At 35.2% G+C, this 27,507-nt stretch overlaps 1 protein-coding gene across 1 annotated transcript in view; it reads right to left on the minus strand.

The window, feature by feature from the left end:
* The window catches only part of CAAP1 (caspase activity and apoptosis inhibitor 1), an 80,525-nt gene that overhangs the window by 12,578 nt on the left and 40,440 nt on the right, over positions 1–27,507 (minus strand). Inside the window, exon 5 of the mRNA XM_036898070.2 lies at positions 7,469–7,542. Within this exon, the coding sequence (XP_036753965.2) occupies positions 7,469–7,542 (74 nt within the window). The remainder of the gene's footprint in view (positions 1–7,468; positions 7,543–27,507) is intronic.

Below are 27,507 nucleotides of genomic sequence, written 5' to 3' on the forward strand. Positions count from 1 at the left end.
CTGTCAGAATGACCACTCTCCAAAAGACAAGAACTAACAAGTGCTGCCAAGGATGTAGAGAAAAGGGAACCTTCCTCCTACACTGTTGGTGGGAATGTAAATAAGTGTAGCTACTGTGAAAAGCAGTATGAAGGTTTCTCAAAAAAACTAAAAATAGAAATACCATTTGAACCAATACTTCCACTTCTAGGAATTTACCTGAAGAAAACAAAATCCCTGATTCAAAAAAATATATGCACCCCTATGTTAATCACCACAATATTTACAATAGCCAAGTTATGGAAGCAACCAAAGCGTCCATCGATAGATGAATGGATAAAGAAGATGTGGTATATATAAACAAGGGAATATTATTCAGCCATTAAAAAAAGAAAGAAATCCTGCCATTTGCAACACAAATGGGTATTATGCAACGTGAAATAAGCCAGGCACAGAAAGACAAATACTGTATGATTTCACTTATTTGTGAAATATAAAAACAAAACAAAAACAAAACAAAACAAAATGAACAAAATAGCAGTAGACTCACAGACACTGAGAAGTGACTGGTGGTTATCATGGGAGAGGGGTTGGGGTGGACAGGTGAGTGGGGGGAAAGGGGCACAAAAATTCACAATCATAATATAAGTTGGTCACAGGGATGGTAGTACAACATGGAGCACATGGCTAATGATTCTGCAACATCTTCCTATATTGACAGATAGTAACTGCACGAGTGGAGATGAGGATTTAATAATGTGAACTGTTGAACCACTGTGTTGTATACTTGAAACCAACATAAAATTGTATATCAACGATATTTCAGTAAAAAAATTGACAACAGATTCTGAAGTATAAAAAATAATAAGAGGAAATATTAAGAGAATGAAAAGACATGCCACTAATTGGGAGAAAATATTTATGGAATGCATTCAATAAAAGACTGGTATCTAAAATAAAGAACTCTTAAAATTCATTAATTAGATAACAAACAAACCAAATTTTAAAGTGGGAAAAAGATAAAAGAGCCAAGTCACCAAAAAAGATATATAGATGGCAAAGAAACATATGATAAGATGCTCAACATAATGTCACTCAGGTATTGCAAAGAAAAACAATATACCACTACACACAAATCAGAATGGCCAATCCAAAACACTGACAGCACCAAATGCTAGCACGGATGTGGAACAACAGAAACTCCCACTCCTTGTTAGTTGGGAGATAAAAAGTGGTACAGCACTTTGAAAGATAGTTTGGCAGTTGTAAAATTACACCTGGTATTTCCCCAGAGTTGAAAACTTATGTCCACCCAAAAACCTTCATAAAAATGATTATATAAGCTTCATTCATGATTACCAAAACTTGGAAGCAACCTAGAGTCCTTCAATAGGTGAACAGATAAGCAAATTTCAGTACATCCAAACAATGGAAGATTGTTCAGCAATAAAAAGAAATGAGCTATGAAGCCACAAAAAGACATGGAAGAACTTCAAATACATATATTGCTATGTGAAAGAAGCCAATCTGAAAAGACTACATACATTCTCTATTATTCCAGCTGCATGACATTCCAGAGAAGATAAAACTATGGAGACAATAAAAATCTAAGTGGGTGCCAGGGATCTGGGGGATGGAGGGAGGGACGAATAGGTAAAACTATTCTGTATGATATTGTAACAGCAGACACATGTGATTATATAATTATCAAAACTCACAGAATATATAACACAAAGAATGAACCCCAAGAGAGTTTAAGGAATATTAACTTTTTAAAAATAAAGATAAGGTTTGTTATTGGTAAGCTCAATATGTATCAACTATATAATGTGGCACCCAAAACTGTTAATTAAACCATAGACTATGGCATGGGATTTCCAAAAAGTTTAGGAACTGTTAATAAAATCTTATTTCAAGCCTAGTGTTCACTATCTTTCCTTTGGTAGGAGCCCTTCCATATAAGGAGGTACTTTTTATAATGAATTGGACAAGAACCTAATGACTAAGAAGCAGAGTGAATCCAAAGGGACCCCAACATCTGTTAAGGTTTGGACTATGAAACCCTCAAAGTAGCTTGCTTAAGACAGTCTAGGCCCCTATAAAATATAAGATAAAATGTTTTAAGTTAATATAACTTAAAGATACATGGAAATAAACATTTCTCTCAAGATAGTGAACCAAATTTTTCATGTATCATTTCAAATAATACATACACAGGGCATTATGCATCCTAAAACCATGCCAGTTTACTTCAGAAAAGAAAAAAAAATCCAGAAACATCTCACAATTAAATGCAATAGAAGGGTCTTCAAAAGGTACAAAAACAGTATGGGCTAATTTGCCACACAAAGTATAATTTTCACCCTTTCATTTAACTACTGTTCATAGAAAGAGACAAATTAAAAAGCAAAAAGGATTCTGTTTGGTGTCATTGCTGGTAATAACTTGTGAAAAACCTCAAAGGAATGAGAATAGAATGCCAATTCGTAAGTTGCACTGATGGTTATACCACAATCTCTTTTTACTCCACCAACTGTTGTACTGGACATCATTTCCCCAGAATCTGTTTTTTAAAATCCTTTAAAGAAGTTAACTCATGTTAAGAAGCTGGATTGTGTGAATACTTTTTTGTTGGAGCCAGTCCAGGAAATAGAAAGGGCTAGGAAGAAAGGAATTAGACTCAAACTTTTAGAACAAATCAGTGATACATATGCTTCTCTGCTTCCACCACCAAACAGGCTTGTGGCACTTTTTTCAGTCTCCTCATAGCTCTCCTAACATATATGCCTGCAAGGTAGGTCTTCAAAGAGGCAGCACAGAGGTCACTTGTCAATCTAGAGATTCCTATGGCAATACACACACGATAAGCATATAACACTCTTAGCCTACAAAGCTGTTTTAATTAACTGATAATTTTCATTCTCTCTTCTTTTACAAAGCAGTACAAGTATCTGATGACATTTTCATTACTATCTTTATATTTCTTATTACTTTATTTCTTATAACTTGTATTTACTCCTTCAGCTATGGTTGTAAAGTTCTTTTCAGCTCCTTTTTAACTGCAAATTCATCCCTTCAGTCTTTCCTGTTCTAGTCCCTTTATTTACCCACCCTTGCTTCTCCCAGCGCAGTACTATCTTAGAACAAGAACAAAAATTAGTTGGATTTTTCCATTTATACCTCACCTTAAGGATTCAAATGGTCTCTTACAGTTTTATATTTAATATCTTTGCTAAATGATGGCACAATTTCTTACATCACATATAATATTTTAGAATAAATGAATAAGCTATGGCTGTCATCCATTCTTTATGATAGCCTAAAAAGTGGTCTCTCAACTTTACTACCTATATAAAGCTATCAGTGAAAAATACCTGCTCCAGTATATATTTATTTACTTACAATATGCACTATTACAATAATATGTATTGTAATCAGAAATTTTAAAAGAGAGAGACTGAAATATATAAAGTTTATGTATACTTATTTACTTTAGAAGTTCTGGTATTTTCTTGTTACATTCTCTGGGAGTGTGCATAATCTCTTTGCTGACCACTGGTCTGAAAGGCTGAAAGAAGCCCATAGACAATATCTATTCTAAACTTCCATCACATAGTTTAACCAACAATAAACACTTTTTTCCCCTATTAAAGTCTGCGTTTCAACTTCTTGAAGCTCTTGTTAACAAGTTAATTCTTAAAGCTATCTTTTCGCTAATTCATGAACTAGAAGGTCAAAAAGAATAACTGCATGAAGCAACTACATTATTAAAAAAAACAAACAGTGGTAAGATCTGAGCCTATTTGTGTGCATATTTTGTACGTTGTTTGCATGTCTTCCTCTAATAGAAAGGAAGAAAATTTTCTAACAGAATAAAAGATGTAGAGAGAAAAAAACTATATATTTCATTCTACTTCTACTAAACAATTTCAGAAAACAGTTATTAAGCACTTTTCTCAAGTAGAGACACTGTACTATATGCACTGGTCCTTACAAAACCTGACAGCTAGAAAGGAATGAAGGCCAAACATCCAAGCGCTGCTTGAATCTGCTCTACAATAGCACCATCAAGTGGTGGTTTTATGTAACTTGTGTTCAAAGCCCTTCAGCAATAGGAAGGCAGATCACTACATTTCTGGTTATTTGAAATAAATACACCCACCAAAATATGTCTGATGATAACTTTATCTACTGGCCCTATCTTCATTCTTGGAGGCAACCGAGAATAAGCCTAATCCATCTTCCACTTAACAGCTCTTCAAATATTTTAAAGCAACTACTATAAACTCCTCTTCAACCTAAACATATATAAATAAAACAACTCTTCTGTTCAACCTACACATCCACATTTAACTTATCCACAGGTATAAATTTAAAAAGTTTAAAAAATTTCTCACAAACTTCCAAGAAGGAATGTGAACACAAGAGCTTAGTTCTTGAAGTTACAAAGGAGAATAATTTGCAAAATTGTACATATCCCAGTTGTAAAATTTAAAAGCAATAATTTAAATATAGACCATTATTTTACTACTGAGTATCTTAAGGCAAATTTATTTATTTATATATAAATACATAGAATTCACTTGTATTATCAAAAATTTGCTTGATATTTTTAAAATATTATCTATAAATACCTCTGACAAATAGTTTTCATTTTTTTTAACTATAGCACAAATAACCAATTTAGAAAAGAAAAGTTATATAACTAATTATTATTTCAAAAGCTGACCTACATCTTTTCCATAATATAAACCGTGAAATCCTCCAGGAACTGAATATAAGATCTCAGGCTTGCACGCATATATGTGCACATATGTGCAGTCACAGCGGTGCTAAAGATAAAGAACAAAACCAGAAATGACGTTTGTTATACAACTGACCTCCTGCTAAAAATGAGTGACTTAAGAAACTAATCCTTACAGAAGAGTTTCTACTGTACAATATCTATCAACCAGTAGATTATATTTACATTTAAATAATGTTTACACAGTGAAGGTATATCTTCAGGTATTAGTCCATTATTACAGTGTGGTAGAAGTTGGTGTACAATCAGATACTGATCTTCAGCACAGTTTCATAAATCATATTTTCTATCAACAAGATGAATGAAACCAGTACTAGACAAAGAAATGCCAATTTCAATTAACTATTTTACAGTTAATATTTCTCAGTATTTGAGTGCTTTAGAAGCTGAGAAGCTGAAAAAAACTGAAAACGTAATTTAAAAACTTGTCAGTACCATACAACATTAATAATAGGTCATATAGTAAGATTTATTTTATTCTGAAAGAGCAAAGAGAAAATTTGATCCTGTTTTATATTTTGGTCCACTGAACAAAGGGTTACTTTAGTACTAAATAAGCTTCAATGAATTTTCTTAAATGGTCAAGCCACTAAATAAAATGACAATACATTCACAAGGAGTTTTATATTCTGTTTTTATTGAACTCACTGTGAGCAAGAACAGCTAGCTTTGCAAGAAAAGTTAGAGATAACATTAAATCAATTTTGAAAGTTCTGCATATTAAAAATGGACATTAGTTCATTTAGAAAAAAGGCAATAATCTTTAGTAAGCCTACCAGGATTTCTATTTCCTGGTATATCACTCAGCTTGGGAAACTCCAGGCAAGTTCCATCCTATCCAGTTCAGATTTTAGGTATATACTAATATTTATCTGGAAGATGTTCTATATAAGTGAATCTTCTAGAGAACTTATGTTTATTCCATTATGCAATAAAACATTTTATACTTTATAAGGATGTTTTCCTAAAAAACTTTATTTCCCTTTCTTAAAAAAGTTGCAGTTAATTTAGCCATTTCCTACAGATTTAGTCACATGAACTGTACTGCACAATATATTGCTGTGCTTTGATCTTACTATGTTTCTCACCTCTGCTTGCTGTCACTTGTTGATGATGCTCCTGATGTTTCTGATGCCTAGGTAAGAACCTCAGAGTGGTCTATATAGGCTTCAAAGTAAGACCTGGCTTACTGATTGATATCTGGCTACCCTTAGTTCTTCTTCTCTGTTTGCCTCCATGGCTGACTTCCAAATGGCTGAAGTTACCATAGAAAATCACAGCAACACAGGCTGCTGACACTGGAAGAAGGGGATCGTAAAGAGCTCCAGGGAGCAGAAAAACATATTCCCTTACAGGGGAGCATGGGCTATTTGCACAAGGTCTCCATTCCTTTTCCCTAGGAACTCGAAACAACTAGCCCATTCTAGCTTGTTCTATCCTTTATTTGTGATTCTTCTCTTCAAAAATGACCTAATAGCATACCCTTCACACTTTCTGCAGAGTAGAAACAGAGACAGAAACAATAGCAGTGTCAACAAATTATACATGGGGCGCAAGACTTATATGATTATGACTATATTATATGAACTATGTGCACTTAACATGTATTTATACATGATAAATACATGTAAATAAAACTTTGAATCTGAGTTTATGTCTGGGGTGGGTGCTGAGAAGAAGTGAGAATACAAAGACATAATTTCATCTGGCTATTTGAAGACTAGTAACAAATTAGGACTTCTGAAAAGCATTGGAATTTTCAAAGACATCAGAAATATTTATCAATTCCAGAGTACTTAAATTAGAACTATAGAAAATCTAGATTTTGTTCTTTTTTATACATGAACTGAATGAATCACAAAATTATCCAACTTTTTTTCACTTTGTTAATTAATAACACACTAGTTAACACAGATCACAGGTAAAAAAAGAAATGTTGCCTTATGCCCTTCTTCTTTCTAACAAATAAATTAATATAACTCAAGTTTTAGAGAAACTATTCTAAGCCATCAAAGATTAGTTGCTTAAATAACAAACAACCCTCTTGTGGCTGCAACAGTCTTACTGCCCTGAAGTAATTTTATCAGGGAAAAGAAAAAATGTGAAGTGTTTTTTGAGTAACTAACAAAAATTATTTTACTTTCAATTTTCCCTACTAGGATAAGAAAAAACAAGGAAAAAAGACATCTAAGAGATAAGCCCTATTGATCTAGTTGGCCTGAATATATTTCAAATTACCAATTTATTTCCACTGACTAGTAATGTCAAAAACTACTGATTTACAGAAAACAATATAGAAGAAAGTAAATTAAGGACAAAGCAAAGAGAAAAAAAGTTACCCTATGAAACTTATTTTTTTCCACATACAATTCAAAGCTACCCAGTTAACATGTCTCCAACATCTTGCAGCTGAGGGTATGTAACAGAGATACTGAATTAAAATGACTCAAGGTGACATCTTTCTGTTAGAAGCTATAATTATACATCACTAAGGCAGAAATACACCAATGGATAAGGGACTCATGAACTAAAGGATGTATTCTATACTCTTTTGATCTTGGACCAAATAAATTACTCTGTTCCCCTACCTCCAAAATTGGGACAAGCTGGAACACTGTGAAAATTTATTACTGGTAAAATGCTTATAATTTAATGTTACGTAAACATTGAGTATTTGATTCATACCTTGTTTTAATTCTAAACCTTCAGGTTGCTTGTTCTCTCGCAAGGATGAAGCAGAATCTGTACAGATGTCTTGTCTATGAAATGAAAAATAAATAAAAACAATTTTTAAAACTATATTCAATCAAATAATGCTTACTGTTCAGGTTCCTAAAATAAAGTTAGACACTTAGGAAGACACACTGTAATTCTTCTTAAGTTCCCAGGGTACACTCTAGAAACTCAGAAACATATACACAACTGTCAGGAGCAGCAGCTATAAACTACTATCAATTTAAGTAGTATATGTCTTTTGCAAAATCAAGAGGCAAACCTGGACATAATACAGAGGGATTTTTTTTCTCCCTTCTAATATTCTGCACGGTAAGTGATGGAAGAAATCAATTCACAGAGGAATCCTGTAATTTTTAAAGTCCAACTGTCAAATTTAATGGGCACTTTGGTATTCAAATTATGTTCTACTAATCTAATTTCATACCTCAAATGCTTTGATGTCTACAGTATGTAGGAAACACATATTTTATGTGTAATATACATATATAATCAAAGTAAATGGATTGCATGCAATATCATGCCATGAAAAAGTTTTGACTCACCATGTTCTGCAACAGAGCTGCAAACTAGTGTTCTTTTTTAAAGCTATTATACCATCTTAATATTGATATTACATATACTTTTCACAAAAGTCAAATTAATTGCAAATGTTGAAAATGACTATTTTCTTTCAAAATAAGTATTTATTGACTTATGAAAATAACATACTAGAAGTATTTGGGAAAATCTCCTACTCACAAAATTATTTCTATCCACTCAATAACAAAACCCTCAAAAAATCAAAGGATAAAGACTTGTGATCATTTTTTGGGAGAAGTTTATAATACTCTTTCCAGTCAACATATTTGGCACTTACATGTTTTGTTTTTTGTGAAAAAATTTACCAATACAAGCTATAACCCCCAACAGAAATTATAAAATTATTTGATTTGGTATTAATTATGACATCTAAGAATTTCTAACTGAGATATTTCCATTTTTTATATTTCTTTCTGTCTAATGTCACCCACTCAGGTTTTATACTTTTACTAGAATGACTAGCAAATCCCAAGGAAGATAGTAACAATACTTCTAGGGACAGATAAAATGCCAATATACTACATTAAGGACTTTTTAAGGAATAAAGTTACATATGCTATCTCAAGCTTTACAGTCAAAAATTTTTTTTACAGTCTTTACAGTCAGATTTTACCTACTTGGAGCATTCATCTATTTCTAAGTACCTTCCTTTAGATAAAATGTTTGTTTGCTCTTACACATCCTTGAATGGGCACTTAATTTTCTATTAAACACATAAATCTAAATGTACAAAATATGATTTGAACAAAAACACGATGAAACATCACCATTAAAAGGACCATGGGCACATGTCATATCCTAAGAAGGAACCATCACCACCCATGAAGTATTATAGCTGAGAATATATAACCTATATTATGAGGAATCACCAGACAACTCCAAAATGGAAATGTGTAATATTCTATTACGAAGGAGCAAGGAAGTTAAATGTTAATGTTAAAAAGAAAAAGGCTGTAGGAATATTCCAGGTTAAATGGGACTGAAGAGTCGTGACAATTAAATGTTGTGAGTGATTTAAGACTGCTGAACTATAAGGGGGAAAAACAGAGGACATTACTGAGTTAAATGACAAATTGAAATACTGATGGCAGATTGGATAAAAGTGTATTAATGTTAAATATGCTAAAGTTGAATTTGCTGAAATTGATGCTGTTTTGTGGTTATATAAAATGGAGTACCACTATCCTTAGGAAAAGCTCAGTGTAGTATTTAGGGATAAAATGTCATGATGTATTTAATATAGCTGAAATACTTTAGAAAAAAATATATGCACATGTATATAAAGAGAAAGTGTGCAAATGGGATAAATTCTTAATAATTGGTAAATCTAGGTAAAGGGCATATGGTGATTGCTTGTACTATTCTTATTCTTGCAGCATTTTAATAAGTGTGAAATTATTTCCAAATAAAAAATACTAATAATAATGCAGTAAAATGCATTATTTTATTTTCTCTATGAAAAACCATTAGACCCCCTTCAAATAAAACTAGATCCCCTCTATAAAGACTACCTGCTGTCATGAACAGTGTCCAAAGTAAAATTTTATAACATTCTGTTTTATCTTGAATTAGGTTTAGCCAGGCTGTTGAAGAAAATCACCAAACAGAATTTCAGACAGTAGATGCAGTATACCACCTTGTGGTTGAAAAGAGAAAAGCTAGATGCTTTTACATGAGTATTATGCGAAATAGAAAAATTCCATAAAATAGTTTTGAATATCAAGATCTACATACTAGCTAATTCTTCCCTGATAATAGAATTTGCAACTAAATTTACCATCTTCATTCAGAATTCTGTAACACAACTCAAAGTTATCTTCATCAAAGAGCACAAAAGGCAAGAAATAGACAAAAAAGGCAATGTCTTAAGGTATACTGTGTACATAGGGTATCTTTTTATTTCCCGTTTTATGGCAATAAAAAATATCTACCCTCAGATAATAAGACATACTAAGTATCAGAGTTGGGAAAAGAAAAGAAATTTCAATTAATATTTAAATGACATTTAGATATTTCTGTCAAACACTTGAGAACTATGTAAGAATTTTGTAACGAAAGAGAGAAAAGTAGGGAAGGGAGGGGAATATACTGCTAAACTGTCTTGCTTTAAGAATCTTTGCAATGGTTTTTGTGGTCCTCTCCATTAAGAAAAAAATAACTTTTTATTTCTCTAATTCCCTTGTCCCATCTGCAATGCTCCTTCTTAAGCAACTTAATTTACAATCTTGGTCTTGAATTTTAAGGAAAACCTATATCTATCCCTGGGATTTAAGTCTTCAATATTAGTCCAACTTCCTTTCTCCTACCCCAAGTACAGTGCTACTCTCTATTTTTACTTAAACTTATTGAATTTGTTTTTTAAATCAGAATACTACAATAGGGAGATCTGTGGAACTCAATCAAGATAATCACACACATGAATTACTAATGGTTTAAAATATATTTCTAGACAGGAAAAAAAAAGCCAATTTCTTGTCCAAATGAAAAATACTGGGAAGTTCCCTCCACAGAAGGATAAAGAAATAGGACCAAAATAAAGAAGATTTGATACATCTATTATTCAGTCATAAAAAAACAAGAAAATCTTGTCATTTGCAGTAACATAGATAGATCTAGAGGGTATTAAGCTCAGTGAGATAAGCCAGGTGGAGAAAGACAAATACTATACGATTTCACTTATATGTGGAGTATTAAAAAAAAGCAAAACAGGAGTAATAAAATAGCAGTAAACTCATAGACACTGAGAAGTGACTAGAGGTTACCAAAGAGGAGGGCTTGGGGTGGGTTGGAGGGAGATGGAGGGGGATAAAGGGGTGCAATAATTTGCAACCACAATATAAGTTCGTCACAGGGATGGAAGTATAGCATGGAGAAAAGAGTCAATGATTCTGTAACATCTTTCTACATTGATAGACAGTAACTGCACTAGAGGGAGTAAGGATTTAATAATATAGGTATCTGTGAACCATTGTGTTGTATATTTTAAACCAACATAAGATTGTATATCAATGATACTTTAATGGAAAACAAACAAACAAAAAACAAAAACAAAAACAATAAAAAAAAGACTCCAAAGTCCCGGAGGAAAGGGAGTTTTCTGAAGTATTCCAATTCTCCCTGGCTCTGTACCCTTCAGGCATCTGTGATCTCTACCAGTCACAGCATCTTACGGAGAGGCCATGAGACTTAAGAAAAAAAGACTGCATATCAACAATATTTCAATTAAAAAGAACGATTAAAAAAAAAAGGAAACAGGACCAAACTAGTCAGATCCTTCCCATTTTGGCAAAAGTCAGCTGACAAAGAATCTGGCAAACTGGCCTAACAAAGGTATAATCCTCAAGTCTCTCCACAGTCCTGGAAGTAAAAACAGAGACTGAATGGAAGCCAGCCTATTACCCTATGAACTTTCTACTATTAAAAACATAAGATGGGGAAAGAAACTAGAACACCCGAAACAATTTTGAAAAAGAACAACAAAGTTGAAGGATGCACAGTATCAGACTTCAAGACTATAAATATTAAAACTACTGTAGGATGAACACACAGATTAATGGAACAGAATGGAGTGCAGAAATAGACTTACATATGTATGGTGAATTGATTTTCAACAAAGGTGCAAAGACAATTCAATGAAATTGAACAATTGCTGCTAGTACAATTGGATATCCATATAGATGCATGACTTTCAATCCATATATTGCACCATATACACAGATTAACTCAACTCAAAATGATCACTGACCTAAAAAATATAAGCCTATAAAAACTCTAGAAGATATAGGAAAAAACCTTTTTGACCTTGGATTAAACAAAGATTTCACCAAAAGCATAATCTATAAATAAAAATAGGTAAACTGGATTCAAAATTAAAAACACCTGCTCTTCTAAAGAGATGTTGAGATGTGTATCAACTATATTCCAATAAAAAAAAAGAAAAGGAAAACAACTTGATAAAGGAAGACAACCTTTAAAAAGAAAGTAAAAGAATATGCATATGTTATTAGAAGATTACAACTTAAAAAAAAAAGAAGAGATGTTGACAGAATAAAAGATAAACCATGACTGGAAGACAATATCTGCAAGCCACATGTCTGATAAAAGACTAGTATTCAGAACATAAAAAGAATTGTCAAATCACAGTAATAAGAAAAGAACCCTTTTAAAAACTGGTTAAAAAACTAACAATCAGTAGACAAAGGAAGATATACAGATGGCAAACAAACACTGTAATAGATGCACAATATCCTTAGTTATTAAGGAAACCCAAATTAAAACTACAACGCAATACCATCACACATATATTAGAATGGCTAAAATCAAACAACTGAAACCTGAAACTCACACAGTATCAGCAAGGATGCAGAAATGACCCAGAAATCTCACTTTAGGTTCCTGATGTAAAGTGAAAAACTTACGTTCATACAAAACTTGTATGTGAATGTTTGGTTGTTTTGAAATCACCATAAACTGTAAACAATTCAAATGTCATAAATTTTCTACCTGCTGCCATAACAAATGACCACAAACTTGCTAGTTTAGAACAACAGTCCAGAATTACAGTTCTGTAGGTCACAAGTCTGGTATGGGTGTCACCACACTAACATCACAGTGTCTACAGGCTGCATTACTTTCTGGAGGTGCTAGGAGATAATTCATTTTCCAGCTCCTACAGGTTTTCGGCAGAATTCAGTTCCTTGAAGTTGTAGGACCAAAGTCCCTGTTTTTTTTTTTTTGCTGGTTGTAAGCTGAGGATCATTCCAGCTTCTAGCAAAACCTTCTCAGGTCACATCTCTCTGACCTATTCTTCTGTTTTCCTCTTCAACTTTTAAAAGCTCATGTGATTAAAATGGGATAACCTGGATAATCCAGGATAATCGCTCCATCTCAAAGTACTTAACCTCAACCAAATCTGCAAAGTCCCTTTTGTCATATAAAGTAAGATATTCTCAGGTTCTGAAGATTTGAGTGTAAACATCTTTGAAGAGTCATTATTCTGCCCACAAGACTGCCTCAACTGGGGAATGGATGAACAAACTACAGAACACCCACACAATGGAATATTAATTACTCCACTAAAAAGGAAGAAACTACTACTGATATACACAACATGAATGCATCTCAAATGTGAAAGAAGCAAGACTCAGGGTTATATACTGTATTATTCCATCTATATGACATCTAGAAAAAGAAAAAGTATTACAGGGACAGAAATCAGAGCACTGGTTGTCAGGGATTAGGGATGGGAGAAACAGCAGATTCAAAAAGCCATGGAGGAAATTTTTGGTGCTATGGGACTGTTTTATATGGTGATTGTAATACACAACAAATTACCATCTATTTGCCTAAATTCACAAAACTGCATTGTAAAAAAAAGATGAATTTTACTGTATCTAAATTATACCTTAAAACATTTTAATTGGGGGCACCACAAAAGTCTTAAAGCAGGTTTAGAAAAATAAAATCACATAGTAGTAAACTGTAATCTACAAACACAACCACCTTTCTTAAAGGGCCTTTGCAAATAGCATATAAATCCACAGCTCTACTATGTCCCTCAGCAACCTCTTCCTTCAAAAGAGCAAAATTTATCCCTTATCTCAACTTTCTTTCCCCAAATAATATAATTCGAAGAGTAAGTTACCATATTCATTTCTCTGACTGATGATTTTTTTATTAAGGTACTACTAATATACACTCTTATGAAGGTTTCACATGGAAAACAATGTGGTTACTACATTCACCCATATTACCGAGTCTCCCTCCATACCCCATTGCAGTCACTGTCCACCAGTGTAGTAAGATGCCAGAGTTACTATTTGCCTTCTCTGTGTTACACTGTCTTCCCCACTATCCCCCCCAACACCATGACTCATGATTTCATAAGTGTATACACTGCCCCCACCTGCGATTCCAACAAGTTTTTGTGACTAGGCAAGTCCCTAAACAGGGAACTCTATTCTATATAAAAGTGACTAAAGGTAATCAGAGAGATTCTCCTCTTTGTTCTATTCCTAATTTCCTGTTTAATGTCTCTTTCTGTTTCAAAAATTAGCATGAGATCAATCTGTAAGCGCATTTAATGATACAAGCCTGTAGGAGGTGCAATGTTATTTTGAATGTGGAGTCCTATCTAAGCATTAAGTCAGAATGTTGTTAATGCTCAGTACTATTTTCTACAAAGGTTTCCTGAAAAACCTACCCTGTTATTTTTTATAAACTTGCCCATTATGTAAAAGTCTGCCTACATGTTGTAGCCTAACAACAATTTATAAAGGACGTGAGAACATAAGGGGTGCAGATAACCAATTTTTATCCTTCAGCAGCTTGAGACACAGTCAGCTCTTTATAATACATATGTCTAACAGAATTGAGTTTACAATGTCAATATACCAAATTGATCTCATTTGTGAGAAGAATCTTTCATACTTAAAAAAATTTATATGCAATTGTTTTTTATCTTAAGCTTTTTGTAATAAATGAAAAAATTAGACACTTGAAAGCAATGAATTGTTTTTTTAAAAAAGCAATTAACAGTGAAGAATAATTAAAAATCATAATGAATTATTTCACTACTTTCTTTAGGCTTTCATAAAAGGAATGGGGAAAACCTCCAATACTCATCAGGGCCAAGTAGAATTTTAAGAACAGTTACTGTTACAGATTCAGAGTAAAATTCCAAAGCAAATAGAGCTACCTTATTTTTTTTTCAGTGCTTACCACCATGTAACAGGTGTTATTCTAAGCACTTTACAATCTTTTTCTCACTTACTCATCATCACAATCCTATGGAGTAGGCACTGATATTATCCCTGTTTTCAAGATGAGGAAACTGATGCCCAGGAGTGTTTAGGTAGCTTGCCAAAGGTCAGAGAGATAGTAAGCTGTGCAGGCAGTTTAACTCTAGAATCTTCACTCTTTATATTTATACAGACTTTCAACTCCTTACAGAAATAATTCTCCAAGTAATAATACCTAAAAATTGTATGTAACCATATACATAAACATATGGCTATATACATCTCAAAGCATAAAATCAGTTTTCACTCAGAATTTGACTTCAACACCCCAGATGAAAAAACTTATTGGGAAAACTGATATGCTATTAAATCATCAAGACTGAATTATTTTAAAAGTTGAAAATTTCAATAGAAAGATCTAGACATGAACAGCAGCAGCAGAAGGCCACCAACTACTCAAGAAAGAGCCTGAGAGGGTTGCGGATGAAAGAAAAGGTGGGAAAGAAACATTCCTAACTATATACCTTTGCATACTATCTTGTACTGTTTGAATTTTTTAAACAATGCCCATGCATGTGCTATTTGCTTAAAAAAAAAATAGTTAATGGAAGTATAAGTTCAAACAAGTTTGTAAAAGAAGACAAGGAAGGAAATATAAAAGTAGCTGATAGAAGATATACAGAACAAATTTACTACATAACAGAAGTCTAATCAAAAACTTTTAATATTCTCATTGAATCCTTGATAGTTTTAAAAAGGGATGTACCAAAAAGGAAGTTAAAAGAGGATCTTAAGAGCACTACCTTAAAACTTTCACCAAAATAAATTCCAAATGAAATCAAGGACTTAAACATTAAATAATCTATAAAGTATAAAAGAAAGTATGAAGAATACTTTTTATAATTTCAGAATAGAGGCCTTTTCTAAATATAAAAACCAGAAACCAAAAAAGATTAATAAAATCAAACTATATAAACATGAAATATTTTTGCATGCAAAAAACCCCCATAAAAGCCATAAACAAAGTAAAATTTTTAAAAAGGCAATAAGCAAAAAAAAAAATTGCACATCACAAACAATGGCTTATAAAGATCCAAGTCTTCCACCTAAACACACACAAAGGGTAACTAAATGACAAAGAGTTCACAGAGAAGAAAATTCAAATACCTCTGCGATATATGGAAAGATGGTTAATTTCACTCATAAGAAAATACAAATTAGAGGCGGAGCCAACATGGCGGCGTGAGTAGGACAGTGGGAATCTCCTCCCAAAAACATATATACTTTTGAAAATACAACAAACACAACTAGCCCTAAAAGAGAGACCAGAAGACGCAGGACAGTGGCCAGACTGCAGCTACACCAGCGAGAACCCAGCGCCTCGCGAAGGGGGTAAGATACAAGCCCCGGCCCTGCGGGACGCGAGCGCCCCTCCCCCCAGCTCCCGGCGGGAGAACAATAGGCAGAGCGGGAGGGAGACGGAGCCCAGGACTGCCGAACACCCAGCCCCAGCCATCCGGGCCAGAGCGCAGACACAGTATATGCCCAGGGGGCCCTGGATACTGGGAGAACAGGGGGTAGACCTCAGAGCGGGTGCTGAAGCTGATGCCCCTGTGACAAAGAAAAGCGGGGGCTTTTTTGAAAGTCTTAAAGGGACAGGGACTTAACAGCTTGACGGAAACAACCCAGGTCACAGTACAGCAGCTGGAAATTACAGGGAAAACCGGGTGCACTAACCCCCTGGGCAACAGCTCTGAGACCCCTCACGGAGGCAAACAGTCAAGCAGCCCCCCCATCCATCACCCCACCGGGCGCTGCGAAAGCAGAGAAGCAGCCTGAGACAAATTCCGCCCACAGAAAGGGAAATTTCTCCCTTCCGGCCAGGCAAGACACAAAGACCCACTCTACACGCAATTACCCAACACAAGCCACTAGGGGTCGCAGTTGCCCCAGTAAAGAAAGGCCAGTAGTAAGTGAAAATTTTGGCCCTCCCAGCTGACAGTCAATAGCACCTGTCAACATGAAAAGGCAAAAAAATATGATTCAGACAAGACTAACCCAGACAGCTTCGGCATCTGCTACATCTTCCCCTGAGAAGGAATCTGGGGAGATAGATTTAGCCAGTCTACCTGAAAAAGAATTCAAAACAAAAGTCATAACCATGCTGATGGACTTGCAGAGAAATATGCAAGAACTAAGGAAGGAGAATTCAGAAATAAAACAAGCTCTGGAAGGACTTCAAAACAGAATGGACGAGATGCAAGAGACCATTAATGGACTAGAAAACAGAGAACAGGAACGCAGAGAAGCTGATGCAGAGAGAGATAAAAGGATCTCCAGGAATGAAAGAATTTTAAGAGAGCTGAGTGATCAATATAAAAGAAATAATTTAAGAATCATAGGCATTCCAGAAGAAGTAGAGAGAGAAAAGGGGATAGAAAATGTCTTTGAAGAAATAATTGCTGAAAATTTCCCCAAACTAGGGGAAGAAATGGCCTCTCAGACCACAGAGGTACACAGAACTCCCATGACAAGGGATCCAAGGAGGGCAACACCAAGACACATAATAATTAAAATGGCAAAGATCAAAGACAAGGACAAAGTATTACAAGCAGCCAGAGAGAAAAAAAAGGTTACCTACAAAGGAAAACCCATCAGGCTATCATCAGACTTCTCAACAGAAACCCTACAGGCCAGAAGAGAATGGCATGATATACTTAATGCAATGAAACATAAGGGCCTCGAACCAAGATTACTGTATCCAGCACGAATATCATTTAAATATGAAGGAGGGATTAAACAATTCCCAGACAAGCAAAAGTTGAGGGAATTTGCCTCCCACAAACCACCTCTACAGGGCATCCTACAGGGACTGCTCTAGATGGGAGCACTCCTAAAAAGAGCACACAACAAAACACCCAACATATGAAGAAGGGAGGAGGAGGAATAAGAAGGGAGAGAAATAAAGAATCATCAGATTGTGTTTATAATAGCTCAACAAGCGAGTTAAGTTAGACAGTAAGACAGTAAAGAAGCTAACCCTAAACCTTTGGTAACCACAAACTTAAAGCCTGCAATGGCAATAAATTCATACCTTTCAATAATCACCCTAAATGTAAATGGACTGAATGCACCAATCAAAAGACACAGAGTAATAGAATGGATAAAAAAGCAAGATCCATCCATATGCTGTTTACAAGAGACTCACCTCAAACCCAAAGACGCGCACAGACTTAAAGTCAAGGGATGGAAAAAGATATTTCAAGCAAACAACAGAGAGAAGAAAGCAGGTGTTGCAATTCTGGTATCAGACAAAACAGACTTCAAAATAAAGAAAGTAAAAAAAGACAAAGAAGGACATTACATAATGATAAAGGGCTCAGTCCATCAAGAGGATATAACCATTATAAATATATATGCACCCAATACAGGAGCACCAACATACCTGAAACAAATATTAACAGAACTAAAGGAGGAAATAGAATGCAATGCATTCATTCTAGGAGACTTCAACACACCACTCACTCCAAAGGACAGATCCACCAGACAGAAAATAAGTAAGGACACAGAGGCACTGAACAACACACTAGAACAGATGGACCTAATAGACATCTACAGAACTCTACATCCAAAAGCAACAGGATACACGTTCTTCTCAAGTGCACATGGAACATTCTCCAGAATAGACCACATACTAGGACACAAAAAGAGCCTCAGTAAATTCCAAAAGATTGAAATCCTACCAACCAACTTTTCAGACCACAAAGGCATTAAACTAGAAATAAACTGTACAAAGAAAGCAAAAAGGCTCATAAACACATGGAGGCTAAACAACACGCTCCTAAATAATCAATGGATCAATGACCAAATCAAAATGGAGATCCAGCAATATATGGAAACAAATGACAACAACAACACTAAGCCCCAACTTCTGTGGGACGCAGCAAAAGCAGTCTTAAGAGGAAAGTATATAGCACTCCAAGCATATTTAAAAAAGGAAGAGCAATCCCAAATGAACGGTCTAATGTCACAACTATCAAAATTGGAAAAAGAAGAACAAATGAGGCCTAAGGTCAGCAGAAGGAGGGACATAATAAAGATCAGAGAAGAAATAAATAAAATTGAGAAGAATAAAACAATAGCAAAAATCAATGAAACCAAGAGCTGGTTCTTCGAGAAAATAAACAAAATAGATAAGCCTCTAGCCAGACTTATTAAGAGGAAAAGAGAGTCAACACAAATCAACAGTATCAGAAATGAGAAAGGAAAAATCACAACAGATCCCGCAGAAATACAAAGAATTATTAGAGACTACTATGAAAACCTATATGCTAACAAGCTGGGAAACCTAGGAGAAATGGACAACTTCCTAGAAAAATACAACCTTCCAAGACTGACCCAAAAAGAAACAGAAAATCTAAACAGACCAATTACCAGCAACGAAATTGAAGCGGTAATCAAAAAACTACCAAAGAACAAAACCCCCGGGCCAGATGGATTTACCTCGGAATTTTATCAGACATACAGGGAAGACATAATACCCATTCTCCTTAAAGTTTTCCAAGAAATAGAAGAGGAGGGGATACTCCCAAACTCATTCTATGAAGCTAACATCACCCTAATACCAAAACCAGGCAAAGACACCACCAAAAAAGAAAACTATAGACCAATATCCCTGATGAACGTAGACGCAAAAATACTCAACAAAATTTTAGCAAACCGAATTCAAAAATACATCAAAACCATCGTACACCATGACCAAGTGGGATTCATCCCAGGGATGCAAGGATGGCACAACATTCGAAAGTCCATCAATATCATCCACCACATCAACAAAAAGAAAGACAAAAACCACATGATCATCTCCATAGATGCTGAAAAAGCATTTGACAAAGTTCAACATCCATTCATGATAAAAACTCTCAGCAAAATGGGAATAGAGGGCAAGTACCTCAACATAATAAAGGCCATCTATGAAAAACCCACAGCCAACATTATATTGAATAGCGAGAAGCTGAAAGCATTTCCGCTGAGATCGGGAACTAGACAGGGATGCCCACTCTCCCCACTGTTATTTAACATTGTACTAGAGGTCCTAGCCACGGCAATCAGACAAAACAAAAAAATACAAGGAATCCAGATTGGCAAAGAAGAAGTCAAACTGTCACTATTTGCAGATGACATGATACTGTACATAAAAAACCCTAAAGACTCCACCCCAGAACTACTAGAACTGATATCGGAATACAGCAAAGTTGCAGGATACAAAATCAACACACAGAAATCTGTGGCTTTCCTATATACCAACAATGAACCAACAGAAAGAGAAATCAGGAAAACAACTCCATTCACAATTGCATCAAAAAAAATAAAATACCTAGGAATAAACCTAACCAAAGAAGTGAAAGACTTATATTCTGAAAACTACAAGTCACTCTTAAAAGAAATTAAAGGGGACACTAACAGATGGAAACGCATCCCATGCTCATGGCTAGGAAGAATTAATATCGTCAAAATGGCCATCCTGCCCAAAGCAATATACAGATTTGATGCAATCCCTATGAAACTACCAGCAACATTCTTCAATGAACTGGATCAAATAATTCAAAAATTCATATGGAACCACCAAAGACCCCGAATAGCCAAAGCAATCCTGAGAAAGAAGAATAAAGTAGGGGGGATCTCACTCCCCAACTTCAAGCTCTATTATAAAGCCATAGTAATCAAGACAATTTGGTACTGGCACAAGAACAGAGCCACAGACCAATGGAACAGACTAGAGAATCCAGACATTAACTCAGACATATATGGTCAATTAATATTTGATAAAGGAGCCATGGACATACAATGGCGAAATGACAGTCTCTTCAACAGATGGTGCTGGCAAAACTGGACAGCTACATGTAGGAGAATGAAACTGGACCATCGTCTAACCCCATATACAAAAGTAAACTCAAAATGGATCAAAGACCTGAATGTAAGTCATGAAACCATTAAACTCTTGGAAGAAAACATAGGCACAAACCTCTTAGACATAAACATGAGTGACCTCTTCTTGAACATATCTCCCCGGGCAAGGAAAACAACAGCAAAAATGAACAAGTGGGACTATATTAAGCTGAAAAGCTTCTGTACAGCAAAAGACACCATCAATAGAACAAAAAGAAACCCTACAGTATGGGAGAATATCTTTGAAAATGACACATCCGATAAAGGCTTGACGTCCAGAATATATAAAGAGCTCACACGCCTCAACAAACAAAAAACAAATAACCCAATTAAAAAATGGGCAAAGGAACTGAACAGACGGTTCTCCAAAAAAGAAATACAGATGGCCAACAGACACATGAAAAGATGCTCCACATCGCTAATTATCAGAGAAATGCAAATTAAAACTACAATGAGGTATCACCTCACACCAGTAAGGATGGCTGCCATCCAAAAGACAAACAACAACAAATGTTGGCGAGGCTGTGGAGAAAGGGGAACCCTCCTACACTGCTGGTGGGAATGTAAACTTGTTCAACCATTGTGGAAAGCAGTATGGAGGTACATCAAAATGCTCAAAACAGACTTACCATTTGACCCAGGAATTGCACTCCTAGGAATTTACCCTAAGAATGCAGCAATCAAGTATGAGAAAGATCAGTGCACCCCTATGTTTATCGCAGCACTATTTACAATAGCCAAGAATTGGAAGCAACCTAAATGTCCATCGATAGATGAATGGATAAAGAAGATGTGGTACATATACACAATGGAATACTACTCAGCCATAAGAAAAGGGCAAATCCAACCATTTGCAGCAACATGGATGGAGCTGGAGGGTATTTTGCTCAGTGAAACAAGCCAAGCAGAGAAAGAGAAATACCAAATGATTTCACTCATCTGTGGAATATAAGAACAAAGGAAAAACTGAAGGAACAAAACAGCAGCAGAATCACAGAACTCAAGAATGGACTAACAGGTACCAAAGGGAAAGGGACTGGGGAGGATGGGTGGGCAGGGAGGGATAAGGGGGGGAGAAGTAGGGGGGTATTAAGATTAGCATCCATAGCGGGGTGGGAGAAAGGGGAGGGCTGTACAACACAGAGAAGACAAGTAGTGATTCTACAACAGGTTGCTACGCTGATGGACAGTGACTGTAAAGGAGTATATAGGGGGGACCTGGTATAGGGGAGAGCCTAGTAAACAAAGTATTCGTAAGTATTCGTCATGTAAGTGTAGATTAATGATTAAAAAAAAAAAAAAATGCAGTTCCTATGTGGTGACCTCTAATGAGTTCTACACAATAATATAAAGGACATATAAAAGTGTAGGCAAAGGGTCTGTTTGTGTTTATACAGAGGATCAAAGCCTAATTTGGCTACCCCGAAAATGAACTAAGAAACGATATGAAAGAGAACTTCCAACATCAGCACTCTCGGGAAGACTCATGCCAGAAGATGATCATCAAAAAACCCCAACAAAGATCCACGCACTGCTACAGCTGTAGATGCACTCATCCCACCAGCTCCTGGACTTGCCATGGGAATGAAGGAGATATCTAAGCTGGCCTGTGCATACAGTAAAACAACAAATTTGACTGGATCTATACTGTTGGAACTCAACCAAGAATTAGGAGAAGTGCAAATTGTAGCGCTCCAAAATCTTACAACTACAGACTATTTACTGTTAAAAGAACATATGGGATGTGAACAGTGCCCAGGAATGGGTTGTTTTAATTTGTCTGATTTTTCTCAAACTATTCAAATTCAGTTAGATAATAACCATCATATCATTGATAAGTTTTCACAAATGCCTAGGGTGCCTAACTGGTTTTCTTGGTTTCACTGGAGATGGCTGGTAATTACAGGTATGCTTTGGTTATGTAACTATACTCCTATTATGTTAATGTGTGTGCGCAATTTAAGTAGTAGCTTAAAATATATACATGCTGAAGTTACTCTACAAGAAGATATGTCAAAGAAATAATCAATCTTCCCATGTTTTCTCCCGCCTGCTACTTCTATAGCTTTTCTTCTTCCTTCCTAATTACAACGAATTCTTAAATAGAATTCGTGCCTCACATCAAATTTACCGAGTATCATAACTCCTCCAAGTGGTAAAGATACCTCAAGACAAATGCTGGGCATAGAAGCCACAGGGCATAAATATGCAAAGAAATAAAAAGCTAACCATTTCAAACAATAAGGCTTCTCTCTCACTTACCAACTTAACATTTCCCTGTGTGGCCCCGGAAGATGACTGGTTAGCCAGAGACGGGTAAGATTCCTCAAGGGAGGAACAACCTAAGACAGGCACAGTCGCAGGGGGGTCATCAGGTGAGAAATTGGGGATCAACAGAGGTGAGGCTTAGAACCTCACCCCCCCTGTTCTGAGAGAAATCTTCTGCATATGTGGATGTTTTATTGCCCTTGTCTAGCTTGGATTAACACATAGTCTACAGGCACACACCTGATCATCTACATTTGCTCTCTTACAACACTAAACTATGTTTTCTACCTTTATGTTGTATCTACCTACCACTTCAGCATCTTATTAAAAATAATAAAGAGAGAAATGTGGTATCCACATATAAATCAAGTATAAAAATCAAATGTGTATTCATATTTGAACTGACTGTTTATAGTTCATAATGCATGAGCAAAACCAAAAGTTTCTGTGATGACTGCCCTTGTACTGTTCACCATGTAACTTATTCACTATGTAAGAATTTGTTCTCCATGTAAGAACTTGTTCGTTATGCCTCAGAAGATTGGAGACTGACGAAAATTAGGCTTGGGGTGGATTAATGATTGTGCATTGAGCATTGACTCCCCTATACAGAATTTTATTGTTGTTAACAACCATTTGATCAATAAAAATGAGAGATGCCCTAACAACAACAACCAAGAAAAAGTACACACTTCCAATTGTAAAATAAATAAGCAACCGGGATGTAATGTATAGCATAAGGAATATAGTCAAAATATTGTAACAACTTGGTATGGTGATAGCTGGTACTTAGAATTATCATGTATATAAATGTTGAATCACTGTGTTGTACACCTGAAACTAATGTAATGTAATACTGTGTGTCAACTACCCTTCAATAAAAAATAATTATCTAAAAAAAAAAAAAAAAAAAAGAAAATACAAATTAAAATTCCAATGAGACATCAATTTTTACCTATCTTATGAACAAAAATCAAAATATTACATAACACTCCACTGGCTGAAGTATATGAAAACATGCACTATACATTGGGGAGAGGAGTATAAATTGGTTTAAACTCTGTGTAAGTTGATTATGGCAGTATCTATTAAAATTTCAAATGCCCAACAATTAACTTCTAGGTACATGCTACATATAATCACAGAAGAACAAGATTACTTAAAAAGATATTTATATCATTTGTAGTAACAAAAGATAGTAAACAACTTCCATGCCTATACTGATAGACTGTTTATATTTTGCTACATCCAATAATGGAATAGTATACAGGTATATACAGGAAGCCTTATATATATACTAGGAACAAAATCCAATAAAAGACACACTATTATATGGAAAAAATTAAATGGAAAAAGGTCCAGAAGAGTTTGCACAGTATGCTACTACATGTGTGAAAAGAAAAAAAAACACACACACACACAAACACACACACACGTTTATAAATATATGGAGTATCTCTAGGAGGATACACAACAAACTGTTTAATGTGGCTGGTTATAGACAGGCAAATGGGGAACAGGAAAAAGAGAGGCTTATTTTCACTATACACTTTGAAAAATTTTGTACTATATGCATCCATTTACTATCCAAATAAGCTGTTAAATAATAGCATTAGATACATGGCTATGTGGGAAAAGGTCCTTATTTTCTGGAAATTCAAACACAATTACAATCAAGATATCTGCATTAACTTTACAAGAAAACAGAAGAAGCAAATATAGAAAATTGAAAATTGTAATGACTGTTAGATCTAGGCAATTGGTATATGGGGGTTTCATTATTACTTTCTCTTTTTTATATGCTACACTTTACACAATAAAAAATAAAAAATTAAAATTAAAAGCTCTAATTCAGTGAAACCCCTTCTTACCTAACTCAGGTAACGTCACTTACCTAAAGCAAAATCTTTATTAACATAGGGAAATACTTTTAAAAGTTACAAATATAATTTTAAGCATTTTGTATTAACATAAAAAAGAAATGTACCTTCATTCACCCATCTTTGGATATGAGGCCACAGCCTTAACTTTAATGAATCCACAGAAAGAGTTCTGCTTCATCATACTACAGAAAACATTTCTACTTCGGCTTATTTATAACGTAAAATATCTGAGTGCAAAAAAAAAAATAAGCTTTTATATTTACAGAATGTCTCTCAAACTTTTGTTGCTGTTTTTCCCACAGCTAACTGACAACCTAGCAACTCCACTTTGAGTTTTTCCAAAGCATTCAACTTGATCAACTACTCTTTTCATACTGATACTTCATCTGTTTATACATTTAACTAAATTATGCAAATATAATTACTGAATTGAAAACAAATGTGAGTGACTCTTGGCACGCAAACAGTTCAAATGGTGGGAGAAATACACACGCATATTAGAGAACAGTCATTATTAACAAACAGTTTAGCACACTCTGAACATCAATGAATTTACTTTTCAAGTGAAATGGAAACAATAATTAACAAAGTGGAACAGGTAAGTGATTAAGAAAAACTTAAATTTTAATGGGTGAAATAGGTGAAGAGAATAAAGAGGCACAAACATCCAATTATAAAACAGTCACAGGGATGAAAATAGACTATAGAATATATAGTTGGTAATCCAGTAGGTATCTTTGTATGTTGACAGACAGCAACTATACCTACCACAGTTCTTGGTAATGTATAAAATTTTGAATCACTATGTTGTATTTCTGAAACCAATACTGCATATCAACTATATTCCTATTTAAAAAGAAAATAAAATACTTACATTTTTTAAAAATGAGGTTATGTTAGGAAAAAGGATAAATACCTGTTAACATCTAACCAGTACTTGAGCTGCAGGATGCAGCAGTAAACTGACAGAAAAATGGTAACATGTTACAGCTTAAAAATTAGGTTTCTGTAACGCAAACAATACACATTTTTTTGGTGTATAGTTACAAAATTAGAAAACAATGCTTCCCAAGTCCCTCAAAATTCCTTATGGGGAAACACAGCTGTAATTCAAATGAAGATTCCATCTGAGGCATCTGAGAAGCTCCCTCCCTCCCATTCTAAGGGATGTTTCTAGAGATTCTGAAGTGGTGCCTACCTGTTTAACAGTTAAAAGTAACTGGGTCAAGATCTGTTTCAAGTTACTAAGTTTGGAGAAGATGGAGGGAAGGAGTATAAAGTAATATAGGAGGGGACATGGTGGACAATAGGTATGCAAGGATTCACTGTACAAATTTTCCATAAATTTAAATTGTTAAACAAGTAATTGATACAAAACCCTATACATTCCGGAGTGGGTTACGTAAGTTTGGATGAAATCATAGGTTCATTTTTGAAGTTTATCTTTCCCAACAAGCCCAGGTCTTCAGTTTACCTGAGGCCTACTTTTGTATCCATTGATAAAATGCTTAATTAATTATGTACTGTAGATTTATGCTGCCCATTAATCCAGTGTTTCAGAGCACTGTAAATTATACTCAAATACTTCATTCCATTGAAGTTCAATAGTGGCAGTTTATGGAGGATTCTATTATTCCCAACAAGTTCAGTTTTATTGACCCTCAAGGTTAAGCATTTGGCTGAAAACACTGTCCTTCTGAAAGTAACTTACACATACATATTCAAAGAATATATACGTTACCTGAACTGAAACAAAAACCTCTTAGTATGCAAATGACAGCTCAGCTGAACCTACTGGGCAACACATCAAAAAGGATGTGGATGGTTTTTCCTTAAAAACAAAAGGTGGTAAGTAGCTGTGACATGATAGCTCAATAGGAAAACTGTTAACACAGTTTCTAATCTCTGGCTTTTTATTAAATAAACAGTATGAGAGTTCTACCACATAATGTTGCTCGGCAGCTGCGTCTGGGGATCTGGGGAGGTCTTTCCCTGCTCACTAGATGAAGAACTGGGAGAAACCTCAACCTGAACAGCAGAGGGTTCTTGACTCTGGGCAAAAAAGAATTCTTGAACAGGTCAGACAAGTGTAGGTAAAGAAGGAATTCATTAAAGCAAAAGCAACAAGGAATGGCAGCTGCCTTGAAGGCAGCAGAGAACAGGAAAGTGCAGAGGGAAAGAGGGAAACTTCTTGGCCTAGGGCAGATTTGCTTGCAAACTCTTGAAACCAGGTCACCTGGCATCCTGTGTCTGCTTGAATCTGCATGGCATGGGGACTAGCCCCATACCATCCTAGGATTTGGGGGAGCCACAGAGCACAGGATGGAGTGAAATTATACTCTGAGAAATTCCCAAAGATTTCCAGGCAGGCTACTAAGAGCAGATCGCACAGCTGCAGTTCCGTCCAGGTCACCCAGGCGATGGAAACATGCAGGCCAAAATCTGAGCCCTTAGCAGCCCCTTCCTACTATATTAGGCATAAAGCAGAGACAGAGTGAAGGTTTGGAAATAAAATGAAACAGCAAAGGGACAAACTGCAATAACACGGGCAGTGAGGAAGCTTTATTTC

This window comes from Manis pentadactyla, chromosome 3 (assembly GCF_030020395.1).
Source record: "Manis pentadactyla isolate mManPen7 chromosome 3, mManPen7.hap1, whole genome shotgun sequence".
In the NCBI taxonomy this organism is placed as follows: domain Eukaryota; kingdom Metazoa; phylum Chordata; class Mammalia; order Pholidota; family Manidae; genus Manis; species Manis pentadactyla.